The sequence below is a fragment of the Pygoscelis adeliae genome, unplaced genomic scaffold (assembly GCF_000699105.1).
Source record: "Pygoscelis adeliae isolate BGI_AS28 unplaced genomic scaffold, ASM69910v1 Scaffold89, whole genome shotgun sequence".
Taxonomy (NCBI): domain Eukaryota; kingdom Metazoa; phylum Chordata; class Aves; order Sphenisciformes; family Spheniscidae; genus Pygoscelis; species Pygoscelis adeliae.
The window spans coordinates 191253-204466 of record NW_008825559.1 but is presented as its reverse complement, the minus strand read 5'-3'; the positions used below and the strand labels follow the sequence as shown (position 1 = coordinate 204466).

Sequence of the window (13214 nt, the reverse complement as noted above, 5' to 3'; positions counted from 1 at the left end):
GGCCCTGCTAAAAAGTTTGCTGCCATCTTTTTGATAAGCCCCCTTTAAGTACTGACAGGCTGCAGTAAGGTCTCCCCGAAGCCTTCTCTTCTCCAGGCTGAACAACCCCAACTCTCTCAGCCTTTCTCCATAGCAGAGGGGTTCCAGCCCCCTGATCGTTTTCGTGGCCCTCCTCTGGACCTGGTCATCTGACCTCTGCTGTCCCTTTTTTCTTGGCACACTTCTGTTTGGATGTGGAGCATCATTTTCAAAGAGCACGCGGCTTTGTATTTGACATGTTTTGGACAGTAGCACTTCTGTCTTTTTTTAATTCAGTGTTAAAACTCAGTTCCTCTCCTTGCCTTTTCAGTATGTCGCTCGCACTGACTTGCCACCATGTGGTGTTTCTGGGCTAGTTCTTATGACAGGACTAACTGTTGACCACACCTATTTAAAACCTGGTTTTGGTGAGGATTTTCTTCATGTTGTTCTGTCAGGTGTAGTATCTTATGAGTCAACTGAGAAAGAAAAATTTCTTTATCTGTAACTGTAATGCTGATTTGCCACTGCTTTGTATGGTCATGGCACTTTCTTCACGTGCATCGTCTGCTGTGGACACTCCTCTGTCACTTCTGGATACTCCTCTGTCCCCTCATGCTCTCGTTGTTGTCTCTGCTTAGTTGGAGACAAAGTTGAAGACTGGAACCAGCTCGCTGTTATTCTCTAAAATGCTCATAGTGCCATGTGCAAGGTTAGACACAGAGGCAGAGCCTCGGCGCATGATTAACAAAATTGTCCAGGAAAAGGGGATTTTGGCTAATTTGGATTTGAATAATTCCAATTTGAAATTTTGGAATTGAGATTTTTAGGAGTATAGGACATCTGTGCAGGAGGGAAAAGCTTTCTCTAAACCAGGATAGAATTAGGCTGTTGACTTTTCAGACAAGGTCAAAGGACAGCTTTCTGTGGAGTGTGGGAGAAAATCTGAGATTCAGGGCAGTAGGATCTTGTAAACCTTCTGAGGGCAGAGGAGAAGAGAGGAAATGTGTCGTGTTGTTAGCAGAGTAAGTTTCTGAGTATCACCAGAACTCCATAAAAGTAATAAAATAGCTGAACTGTTACCTGTTGGTTACCTGTCTTTCTGAAAACTTTCTAAGAGGCAAGGGAATGGGAAGAAGAACGTGTCATGTGAAGTTTGGGAGGGGAGATGTGGGGAGCTGCAGGCCTGTATACCTGGCACACGTTCTGGGCAAGCTGTTAGTAATAAAAAATAGAATTAGTTGACGCATGGATAAATGAGATTTTATTGTTGGGGGAAATGGCTTTTGTGAAGGGATTCCTTATAAAACCACAGGAGTTCATTAAAGGAGGCAATAGAAAAACAGATGGACAAAAGAGTTCTGGCTGATACAGACTTCTTGGATTTCTGAAAGGCATTCACAAAGGTCCCTTATCAAATGCCCTTATCAGATATTTGAAAGTTTGATGAAAGGGATGAAAGGTGGGGTCTTTGTGCGGGTAGAAGATTTGCTAAAAGGAACCAAAAAGGAGCAATAAACATCCTTTTTGTATATTGAGGTTGGTGGATAGTGCTGGACCTAAACTGTTTTTAACACTGTCATAAATGATCTGGAAAAATACAGTGAAAGGTGACAATTTGATACAAAGTAAATCAGTGTAGTAAAAGCTAAAATAGACTGAAGTGTTGTAGTATCATCTGACAACACTGAGTAACTGTGAAATAAAAAGGTAGGTGAAATTCAGTGTGAATATATGTAAAGTGGTGTATGCTGGAGGAGTGAAGTGTAATCCTAATGCGATGCACAGAAAGGTGAGCTAAGAAAGTTGTTGTTGCTCAGATGAGACATCTTGGAGCTATACTTCTATGAAGATATTAACACTCTAGTAATGGCTAAAAACCATATGAAATGTTACAGAGGGGAAAGACGTGAAGAACGAAGCGGAGAGGTAAAGGCGCTGTATAAATCCATGGTGTCTTTATGCTTTGAGTGAGTGCTGCTCTAGTACCCCCGTCTGGTACTCTGCCCTTTCCAGTTCTGATACGTCTTTTCTGAGCAGAACAACAAAGATCTTCAAAGGTAGAGAAAGCTTTCTGTACAAAGAACGACTAGATAGAGCAGGATTCTACAACCTGGAAAGAGAAATGGTGGTGAAAGGATAGTGTTCTTTAAAATCATGAGCAACGTGTTAGTGGTGAACAGAAAACAGTTGCTCCTTTCCCCTTCCAGTACAAGAACTAAAGGGCTGTAACTGAAATTAGCAGTGACAGATTGAAACAGCAAAAAGCAATACGTCTTTAAACTTTACCAAAGGATGTTGTTGGTATCAAACGTTTACACCGGTCGATTACTCCTTGAACCAATTTCGCTGAAGGCAAATTCATCAAAGGTTGCTGAATGCAAAGATGCTCTCGGTGAGTGGAGGAATATTCTGGGCAACGTGCTTGCCTGAGCCATCTGCTGTTGGGATAAACAGACTTTTGATCTGATCTGCCTCAGCTGTTCTCATATTCTTTATTTCTTCTTCTAATCGTTATGAATATGCTGTCTTGTTTTTTTTCCCCTTTCCTGTCTTTCCCACCTGTCTCTGATTACTGACCCATTTCATCACTGAACTTCTGTTTCCAGTTTACTTGTTCCCCTGATTCTACCCCCACTCCTGCACTGCCTCCGCTCCCTTTCCTAAGCCGGCTGTCGGCTCCGGCTCAGCTGGAACGTGAGGCTTTCTGGAAATCCTGGAAGTTGTAAATTTTTTTTTTCCCCCCTCATCTCATAATTTATATGAATGATAGTAACTTAATCTCTGTACTTGCATATGCACAGGCTTATTTTTTTTTTAATCTGAAAATGTGAACAAATGGAGTGTTTTTCAGTCCATACAGTGTCTGGCAGCACATATGAAATGGGAGTTGTTCAATGATACCACTTTGCTGTCTCTGGAAAAGATTATTTCCTGTGACATGATATTCCTTGCAAAGGAGTTCCTTTACATGGTGTGCAAGGTAGGAGTTGTAAAGCCAGCCTACTGCTATGAACTTTATGATTTTTTGCCATAGCTTTTTTGAGCCCAAGAAATGCCATATAAAAATGCCAAATTTTGTGGATTCGGATGACTTCATTTTGGCATTCAAGTAGATTCATTGTGAAGTAATTAGAGTTTCCTTCCATGTCATTTCTGCAAGTAAATTGCAAACAGAACTTCAAGTAAATCAAGACTCCATCCTGCTCATTTTAAGGGCTGTCTGACTTTTCCAGTGACTGGCTCTACCTGTGTGGTGCTCCTTGGCTGCCTTGCCTCACTAGCTCCTTTTTCCCTCTCACCATCTGGCTCTGATAAGCCTTTCATGCTTACTGAAGTTCACCCTCAAAATTCTTACAATAATGTATGCTAAATACTAGGTTTCACATAATAAAGGTCCTGAAGGTTAATCTGCTGTAGATAAATTAGTCTGATTGTGCGGTTTTGATTTTGGGGAGAGGGTATTTTGTTTTTTGGAGGAGTGGGGGTGAAAGGGGAGTTATTTGTTTTGGTCCTAATCAGTGGACCAAAGTAGTAGTAGTAATAATAGTGGTTTGTTGTGGTATCACATCTATTCAAACTGCACAAGCTCGGTGCATGATTTTATACAGGCTTTTTTACATCTCATTTGTTTATAACAAATGTTAGGAGTTGCCACAACATCTGATCTGATAGAGGTAAGGCTGCTGCAGTGTCATGTCCCCAGTCCACCGGTGCTGAGGATGGGCATGCATTCCCAGTAGGAACACGCACACACAGCCACATGGATCAACACAGACAGAAAACACCCATGTGAATATGAACAGCACCAGTGACCTGGTTCTATTCCCCCCTCGGCCTGATCAGGATGAAAGTCTGTTAGTGGCATAAATATATACATATATGCACATGCCTGTACAATATGGATCCCTCCAGTGACTGGCTTTAGATGCTCATCTATCTAGTAGGTGGTCCTTGGGGCCTCTGAGATCCTCTGCTCTCTCCAGCATCTGTCCCAGACTTATGACCTCTCTGATACCTAGCTCTCAAACCCTAATCACTAAATTTTCCTTCAAAAGCATCTTCATAATCTCCTTGTAGGTGTGTGGGTGGTGTAATTCGGTCTTAGTGTCTTATCTTCTCCAGGCTGAACAATTGCTGTTTCCTCAGCCTGTCCTCAAAGGATAAGTGCTCCAGCATGCTGACCATCCTTGTAGCCCTCTACAGAGCTCACTTCAGTTTGTCCTTCATATTCTGTGATTCTCAACAATTCTGTGATTCTGGGGGGTCCCAAAACTGGACAAAGAACCTAGAGGAGGTCTAACAAGTGCTGAGTGGAGGAGGATAATCACTTCCTTCTACTAGCTGAGCTCCTGTTCATGCAGCCCAGGATGCCGCTGGCCACCTTTGCTCCCAGAGCACGCTGCTGGCTCATGTTCAGCTTGCGACCTCAAAACCCACAAGGACCTTTCCAGCAGAGGTGCTCTCCAGCCAGGCAGTCCCCAGCCTGGATCGCTGCCAGAGTCTCTTCCTTCCCAAGGGCAGGACTCTGCATTTGTCCTTTTTGAATTTCATACAGTTCCTGCTGGCCCATTCCTCCAGCTGGTCTAGGTCCTGCTGGGTGGCAGCCCTTGCCCTCAAGGGTATCACCTGGTCCCCTCAATTTGGCATCATCTGCAAGCTTGACAAGGATGGAGTCTGGCACCTCTCCCAGATCATCGATAGACATGTTGAGCAGGACAGATTCCAGCAGTAGTCCACTTGTTATTGGTCTCCATGTAGAATTTGACCCATTATCCACTACCCTCCAAGCCTGATCATCCAACCAGCTACTTGCCCATCTGGTTGTTCACCCATGCAGACTGTGACATCCCAGATTGGATACTGGAATATTGTGGGGGGAAAAAAAAGTAAAAAGCCTTGCTCAAGCTGAGGTGAATGATACCCACAAATTCAGTCATCTTATCACAGAAGACAATCGAGATGGTCAGGTGTGATTTAGCCTCAGTAGGTCCATACTGATGGATCTCAGTCACCTTTTCTTTCCTGTGCCCAGGAATGTGTGCCAAGAAGATTTGCTCCATGATTTTCCCAGGAACCGAAGTGGGGCTGACTGGCCTGTATTTCCTTGGATTGTCCTTTTGACCTTAATACATACCTTGGATTAATGCCAGAAAACCTGCATGTACATGCATGCACGCACACAAAAGCACAGTCAAACGAATTCATCTGTTAAATTTATTTTCTTGGATTTCACTGATATTAAACCCAGTATTTAACAAATATTTTATGAATTTGTACAATAAAAATTGACAGCTTCATAGGAATTGTGAGACGCAGGATACAGTCAAGGTCAAGACCCTAGAAAATGAGGGTGCCAGGTTTTTGTTGCTTTGTTTTTAACTTGCTCAGAGAAATGGTGGAGCCTTCAGCTGAAACTGTACAAAGCATCAGGCAAACGCCATGATCTGAAAATGCAGAACAGTCAAATTTGGCAGTTACAAGCAACTGAAAAGAGGGAACTGTTGGCCAGGTTTAACATGATATTATGAGCTCTGTTCTTAATGTAAAAGTTTTACTACAAACATTTGAAAAAAGGAAATAGCGAGTTGCACAAGTACCATTTTACGTTGGCATTTTGGGGACTGAGCAGTGTTTTTTGTAGTTCTAAATTTTTTATTCTCTCAGGTTTAAAAAAAAAAAAGTTCATAGCATAGTTGCACTGAACCGAAATTTTATGAGCATTAAAGTATAATACCTTGTCATCAGGAAACTTTATTAGCACATGCCTGTTGTGACCTTGAGGTGAGCTCTTGAGAAATTATACTGTTAGCTGCTGTTTAGCTTGAGGTTTTCTCTTTGAGGGTAATTTACTGCCCTTTAAAAGGGCAGATGGCTGTATAATTATATCCTACTAATCTTTATCTTTTCCAGTTTCACTGGTAATTTCCCATGTGGAAGTTTCTCACGTAAATGACTTCAACTTTACTTTGACTATAAAACCACTTTTTTATGACCGCAAGATACAGGTTAGTGGGGTTTGTTTGGTTTCGGTGTTTTGTTTTGTTTTTATTTACCCTTGATATAGCTGGCTCTATTTTTATCTCATTTTCAACTTATTTCCATAGCTTTTGTTATCTTTCTCCTTAAAATCATCTAGATCTTGCATACTGTTGAGTTCAGGTTAGTAGACCGTATTTGCCCAGAAGATTTCTGTTCTTTTTTAAGTAGAAGTACTGTCATGTTCCAGTCATGTTCTACCAGTCCCACCTTGACAGATTTATTACTAGACCTTCAGTTTTTGTGCATGTGACAGTTCTGGAATGATTCTGATCTAGAATGGATTAGGATTCTGGAATTTTGGCGCTCTAATTAGTTTTAGTTGTTTCCATACTTTTCATTTGTGTGCATTTTGATCTTGACTTTTCTTCCACATTCAATTTTCAGGTAAAATTTAATTTTTCTGCTTGTCTTAATTTTCTAAAATACAACATTGCCCCCTGACCTTCACTGATCTTTTTTTTCTTCTTTTTTTCTCTTTTTTTCCCCCTCCATTATTCCTAATATGTCTTATAAAATTATTCAACAAGGGCTTCAGACCTTCACTTCAAGCTTGTCTGCTTAGCCAGTGATACAAACTCCAGATAGCTTTATCACCCTTAACTTAGATATTGTAGGCTTCTTCATGAGCTCGTTCATTCAGGAGATTGGAATAATTTCTCTAGTTTACTAGGAATATGCCTTTCTGAAATAGTCTTTTTTTTATTGACCTAGTTTTGATCACTTAAATTAAGCTTATTTTCTGTCAACATATCCTTTTTGATGTTTAATTACGGATGGTGTCTTAAATAACCTCATAGAGGATTCAGTGGCTGTTTAGTGAAGAATTCTGGTATCTGTCACATCTTCAAAAATTTTAGGTCTTACTAATATTAGTGCTCTTATTAGAGAAATCTTCATTTACACAGTAATCTGACTCTGCAAGTATATCAGAGACCCAGTTTTGCTGTTTGAGAGATTTGTCTTTTCCAAAGAGATTTTTGATCCCAGGACGGTTCTGCTTTATCTGTATGCAGCTGTCCTAGTATTTTATATGACATCATTTTCTTATAATGCTATCTACACATCTTCTCCTGTGTTTTTTACCTTTCCTGAGACATGAGAGCTGGGACCTTTGGGTTGGTCGCGTGGAATGGCTGGAGCAGAGGGCTTGGAGGAGTTGAGCTCTGTGCAGTAAGGGGATAGAGGGACTCCAGAGCAGGAGGCTCAGGAGACATCCTTCCATCCACATGCCCGTGGCTAGGAGCATGGCACGGGAGTGAAAATACCTGCAGAACTGCCCTCCTCCCTGCCACCTTCTGGGACCGCCCTCCCTATCTTTCTTTTTCCATATATACACAAGATTGCTGAACATCTTGCTTGATCCTCTTATTGGTTTCAGAAATATATTTAGCCCCACATAGCTAATTGAAAAGCATACCTCGTCTCATCATAAACGTTTTTCTTGTGTAAGGACAGAAGTTCCTATTCTAGCTCTTCAGTGTGCGCAGCATCTCTGATATAAAATTAGATCAGATTTCCTCTTCCCCATCTACTCAGCTGCATGCCTCACGTGTTTTATCCTCGGAGACGGCAGTCATTGCACCCCGGTTTCTGACTGCTTTATTTCTGATGCTCTCTTCTAATGCTGTGTTACTTAAATTCAACATGCCGTTGACGTGCACCAGATTTACCAGGAGTTTTGACTTTGTGATTCTTACAACTTTTTTAATTCTAGGAGACTTCTCAAAGGATTTTATGTAGTTTTATTTTGAAGGCGTAAACATGAAGATGTAATGTTCTGTAAGTTCTATAATGCCTCCTAGCTTCTGCTTTCTTGCTGTTACAGTTAATGCACTGGCAGAATCTTTTCTCAAGACTGGGTGAGATGGGATGGAGGAAACAGGAAGACTTATATCATAGCTTGTTTGAATATGTTCATTTATAAATTTTATCTTGATAGCAAGTGATAAGAAATTATGTTCAGAACAAAACAAAAAGAAATTTCTTGGGGTTTAAATGGATTGAAATAATTTTTTTTCTTTTCTGCAGTAAGCATGTATTTACTATAGGGTTTTATTATATTTCCTTACAGATATTTTCTCTCAAATATCAGATTCAAATGGACTAATGATATTTACAAAGTTTGATCAGTTTTTGAAAGAAGTTCTAAAACTTCCAACAGCTGTGTTTGAGGGGCCTTCTTTTGGATACACAGAGCATTCTGTACGGACCTGTTTCCCACAACAAGTAAGAGTTAACAAAACAGGATTTCTGTATTGCTTGTTAATATAGTGCTTTCTTCTGAAGTCCACCGGCTGCTTTGGTTGTAGTTTGTATGGGGTTTGGAGGGAGGGGGGTTGGCAATATACACTACATAACCTAAGCAGTTTGAGGAAAGTCTGAATAATTTAAAATAGTATGTCTAGGTTTTAGGCAATTAAAGGATTTTGCACAATTTTAGTTTGTTCCCCCTCTTTGAAGGGACACTTGTGTTCCCCATCAGAAGAACAGCAAGGATGACCTATTTCTTTTCTAAAACACGAAACATGGCATTTTTACTATTTTCCCTTGATTTTTTTTTTAAGCTTTCTTGTATGTCAAGAGTATTAGTTTCAACAAATCGCTTGCTAATTTGTTGGGTCTGTACAAAATAAATATGTTGTGTACACGTAGTTTATTTTTAAATCAATTTCACTCTTGTGCTTATTGGTATAGCTGTTTTTTCCAAAATATTTCCATTACATGTAATGTTTGGAGCAGATGTTGTAGTAATGATCTTAAAAGAGCTTTTTATTTCTTTATACATTTTAGTTGTAATTTAATTGTTCCAAGGATTTGTTTCTAATTTGAGATAATGTAAATAGTATAAATAATCCTTAAATCAACTGTAAACATGAACCTAGATAATCTTAGGCCTAAAATTAAATGTTTATACTCTGGTCTTGGTTATGTTGCGGAAGAAATATTTCTGAAGTATTTAGAATTTGTAGTTACTTTTGCTAAATTTAAGTTAATTAGCAATTAGTATATTTGAAATACAACACAGTAGGAAACAGCCTTTGATTTAGGAAATGATGAGGGCTGCAGCTCATCTGTGAGCTACTGAAGACAGTTTTGTTTTACTAACAGTGTAATTAATAATTTTTTTTTCTGTTTCAATACCGGCTGAGGCATTTGTCGGCCATACTTGTTCCCACAGACGTGCCACCCTTTCTGTTATGTCAGTGCAAGCTGTTTATGCACATAGGGAAACTGATCCGATCAAATCAAACTTCATCTAAGTGGCACTGCTGTTGAATGTAAAACCACAGCCTCACTTCGGAGCCTCACTTCAAAAGTCAGACATCGGATTCTAAGCCCTACGTGCTCCTTCCATTGTCTGCAAAGGCAATGGGGGTGGGTTTTTAGTTTTGTTGTGAAGCCTGCGCTCTGGAAGTGACCGTTTCTCACTTACCCATGAAGAGGGGGGCTAGTGTAGCTAGCTAGACCTTGACAGTTGACTGAGGTTTCTAAGATACTTGATGCAGATCTCACCATGGTAGCCAAGCGAGGTGTAGTAACTGCCCATTCGCACGTGGCTTGCCTGCAGCATGTCTTAGCACTCTTTGACTTTGGCTCCCATGAACGAGAAAGCTAATTCTTCATATTGATTCATTTTTAGAAATTCCTTCACTCCGATCTTATTCAGCAAAACAAAATCTCTAGTGTAAGGCCAGGTTTGTAGAGAGTGGTAATGTTTTTTTAATTAATCCAGATATACACTGTACCCCAAGACAGTTCTTTCATTTATTTGAAAACATTGAAGCAAAACAGGTCCTGGGAAGTAGATGGATAATCTGTCTTAGATTTAATTTCATTTTCTTATGCCTCCCAGGTTTGAAAATAAACTTCCCAAAAGTACTTCTGTGATATTCTTCTGTTACAGCCTATCATTTTGCTGAAATTCTCTCCAGATGGCATTGGAGAGAGCTCTGTGCAATGGACTTTGGCATTTACATGACGGACTTATAAGCTACATCTGTACTAGTTAACTAAACAGTGCCAGGAGCAGTTTTGTGGTCCGAAGGCTAACTGGAATGGTCTAACCACTTCCATGCTATTAAACACTCTTATTCCCTCAAGCAGGGTGGTTACATGGAAACTGTTTATTAAAAATGATTCCTAGCTGATATTAACACCTGATCTGGATGCTGGAATCATTTGGGAGAGTGAGTGGTTGAATCAAGCACGGGTTTAATAACATAAAAGCATGCGTGATTGAGTTTTAGTGCCAGGAACATTCCCTGGTGTTACTTAAACTACCAAGAGACAAATCCTTCCTGGCCAGCTGTGGTTCCTGGCTATTCATGGAGGTCCTGGTTCTGGGAGCCACTTCTTTGAGTTCAAAAGGCTAATAATGTACTGCTGTCTGAGTGGTGAAAGGGCAGATAGGCAAAAAGTGTCAGCGGTTGTATACACTCCACAACTCTGTTTCATTTCTTGAGTCACAGATGGAATAACTCAAACTTGTTGCCCACGCAAAATGGAGTTTACTGGGATGCTTTTGGCAAGAGCCTCATTCTTTGTGATGGCTTCCAGATGTATAAAGAGCTTCCAGTAATAATTTACTATTCTAGGTCAAGTGAGGGCTTCCACAGATGTAAGATACCGTGTCATACTTTTCTTAAGACTTTTGTTCACTTGGCTACAGTCCATCTATTTGTCATAGAGATGTTGTATTACCATGACATTCCCTGCCTTAATCAGAATCTTTCTGTGTTTATGGCACAGCCTGTCCTGTCGTTGCAGAGGTGTGTCCATTTTATATCTCATTTACAGAGCAGTTCAATCGCAGTGTTTCTGCTGAGCTGAGAAGTTTACTTCAGAGACTTGGGAGCTTGGGAGCCAGGAGCTTGGCTTCTGTAGAGCCAAACTGCACATTATTCTGTTGAAACTCAGCAGCACAAACCATACAAGCAGGCCTAGATAGGTGTTGATTTGTGCATATGTTACTCACATAAAAGCTTTGCTAAATCTTTGGCTGACTTAGGCTTCCTGGATGGTATGGCTGATAGCTGAACTGACTGCACAAGCTTAACAGTGTCAGAAGGATGGTCAGGATGTGCAGTCTCATTAAAGCAAGTAATAAGGATATGTTTATTAAGGACAGGATGGTTCTGTGTATAAAGGGTGGTGTAAGTGTACTCTGATAGAGTTGCAGTTTAAGCACAAGATGCAGGACAGTTAGAGATACAGGTGGGGTCTAATACACAGCTGCTTAGATCGATATAACTTGTTTTGATCACTGTACACTTAAAAATCACATATCTCTGTGTTGGCTCAGGGGATGTGGTTTTGTGCCAGTATTTTGTGGGGAAATATATGCATTAACGTCTTGTTGGAATAAGCATGTTGGCAGTGTAACAATAAAACTGGCTGAGTTTTTGCTATTGAAGCAAGCCTATGGTATTCTTCTAACTGTAAGAATAGCATTGGTATAACCTGCCACTGCACCCACCTGCAAGAAGATCTGAGACTACAGAGCTATTAAGACAAGTTCTAATTCTAAAGACAGGCAATTCTAAAAACAATTATTATAATAGGATAGTGAGTAAGCAGGTGATTACAGAAAGCATCTATGCAGAAATGCATTTGTTCTCCTGGGGAGCATTTGACCCTCTTGAGTGGTTGTGCCTTCACATTTACTAGTTTTCAGTTTATGTTCTTGGAGTTTGGAACCTGCTGGCAGATTATTTGGTTGGTTTTGCATCACAAATGGCGACTGAGTGATGTTTTTGTGGTTGCTCCATGGTTGGGTTCTGAACCCAATAGGAAATGTTAGACTAGCTACAAGAAAGGGCTTATCTAGGCTCCTTCTCTGACACATTCATAATTTCCAGGAGGAGGAGACTGCTGTTTGCTTTCCTGTCAACTCAGCCATTACCAAGAATGCCTATGCCCAGACAGACAAGATGTAGTACTGACAATGCTGCATGATTCTTTTTGGTCAATTCGTTGGAAAATATCCTACCTGTATCGGTGGAAAAAAAAATCCCCAAAGCCTGTGTCCGTACTGCCCTCTTGTGAACTACATGGAAGTTGCATCGCTCCATACACAGGCTTTGACAACTCATAAGGTTCTCACTGCTTAAAGGGAACCAGTTTTTTTCTTTGAGGAACATCCTTGTCTATAGCAGAAAGCTCTCCTGCTAGGTTTAGGTTCTTCTGCCACTGTGCGTATCATGTATCACTGTCTAATCATAGAATAGTTTGGGTTGAAAGGGACCTTTCAAGATCATCTAGTCCAACCCCCCTGCCTTGGGCAGGGACATCTTCAACTAGATCAGGCTGCTCAAAGCCCCATCCAATCTGACCTTGAACACTTCTAGTGATGTGGCGTCCACAACATCTCTGGGCAACCTGCTCCAGTGTCTCAGCACCCTCATCATAAAAATTTCTTCCTCATGTCGAATCTAACCCTACCCTCTTTCAGTTTAAAACCATTGCCCCTTGTCCTGTCACTTCACTACGGGCCCTGGTAAAAAGTCAGTCTCCATGTTTATTACAAGCTCCTTCATATATTGAAATGCCACAATAAGGTCTCCCCAGAGCCTTCTTTTCTCCAGGCTGAACAACCCAAACTTTCTCCATAGCAGAGGTGTTCCAGCCCTCTGATCATTTTCGTGTCCCTCCTCTGGACCCGCTCCAACAGGTCCGTGTCTTTTCTGTGCTGTGGGCCCCAGAGCTGGACACATGACTCCAGGTGGGGTCTCAGGAGAGTAGAGGGGCAGAATCCCCTCCCTCGGCCTGCTGGCCACGCTTCTTTTGATGCAGCCCAGGATACGATTGGCCTTCTGGGCTGTGAGTGCACATTGCTGGCTCATGTCCAGCTTTTCATCCCCCAGTACCCCCAAGTCCTTCTCGGCAGGGCTGCTCTCCATCCCTTCATCCCCCAGCCTGTATTGATATTGGGGATTGCCCCGGCCCAGGTGCAGGACCTTGCACTTGACCTTGTTGAACTTCATGAGGTTCACACTGGTCCACTCCTCCAGCCTGTCCAGGTCCCTCTGGATGGCATCCCATCCCTCAGGTGTGTCAACCGTACCACTTGGCTTGGTGTTATCTGCAAACTTGCTGAAGATGCCCTCGATCCCACTATGTCATTGATGAAGGCAGTAAATAGTATTGGTCCCAGT

General features: G+C 41.3%; 1 protein-coding gene across 1 annotated transcript in view; it reads left to right on the top strand.

Moving 5' to 3' along the window:
- Positions 1 to 13214, top strand: part of DTNB (dystrobrevin, beta) — a 198699-nt gene that overhangs the window by 13104 nt on the left and 172381 nt on the right. The window contains exon 5 of the mRNA XM_009332341.1: positions 8132 to 8286. Coding sequence (XP_009330616.1) covers positions 8132 to 8286 — 155 coding nt within the window. The remainder of the gene's footprint in view (positions 1 to 8131; positions 8287 to 13214) is intronic.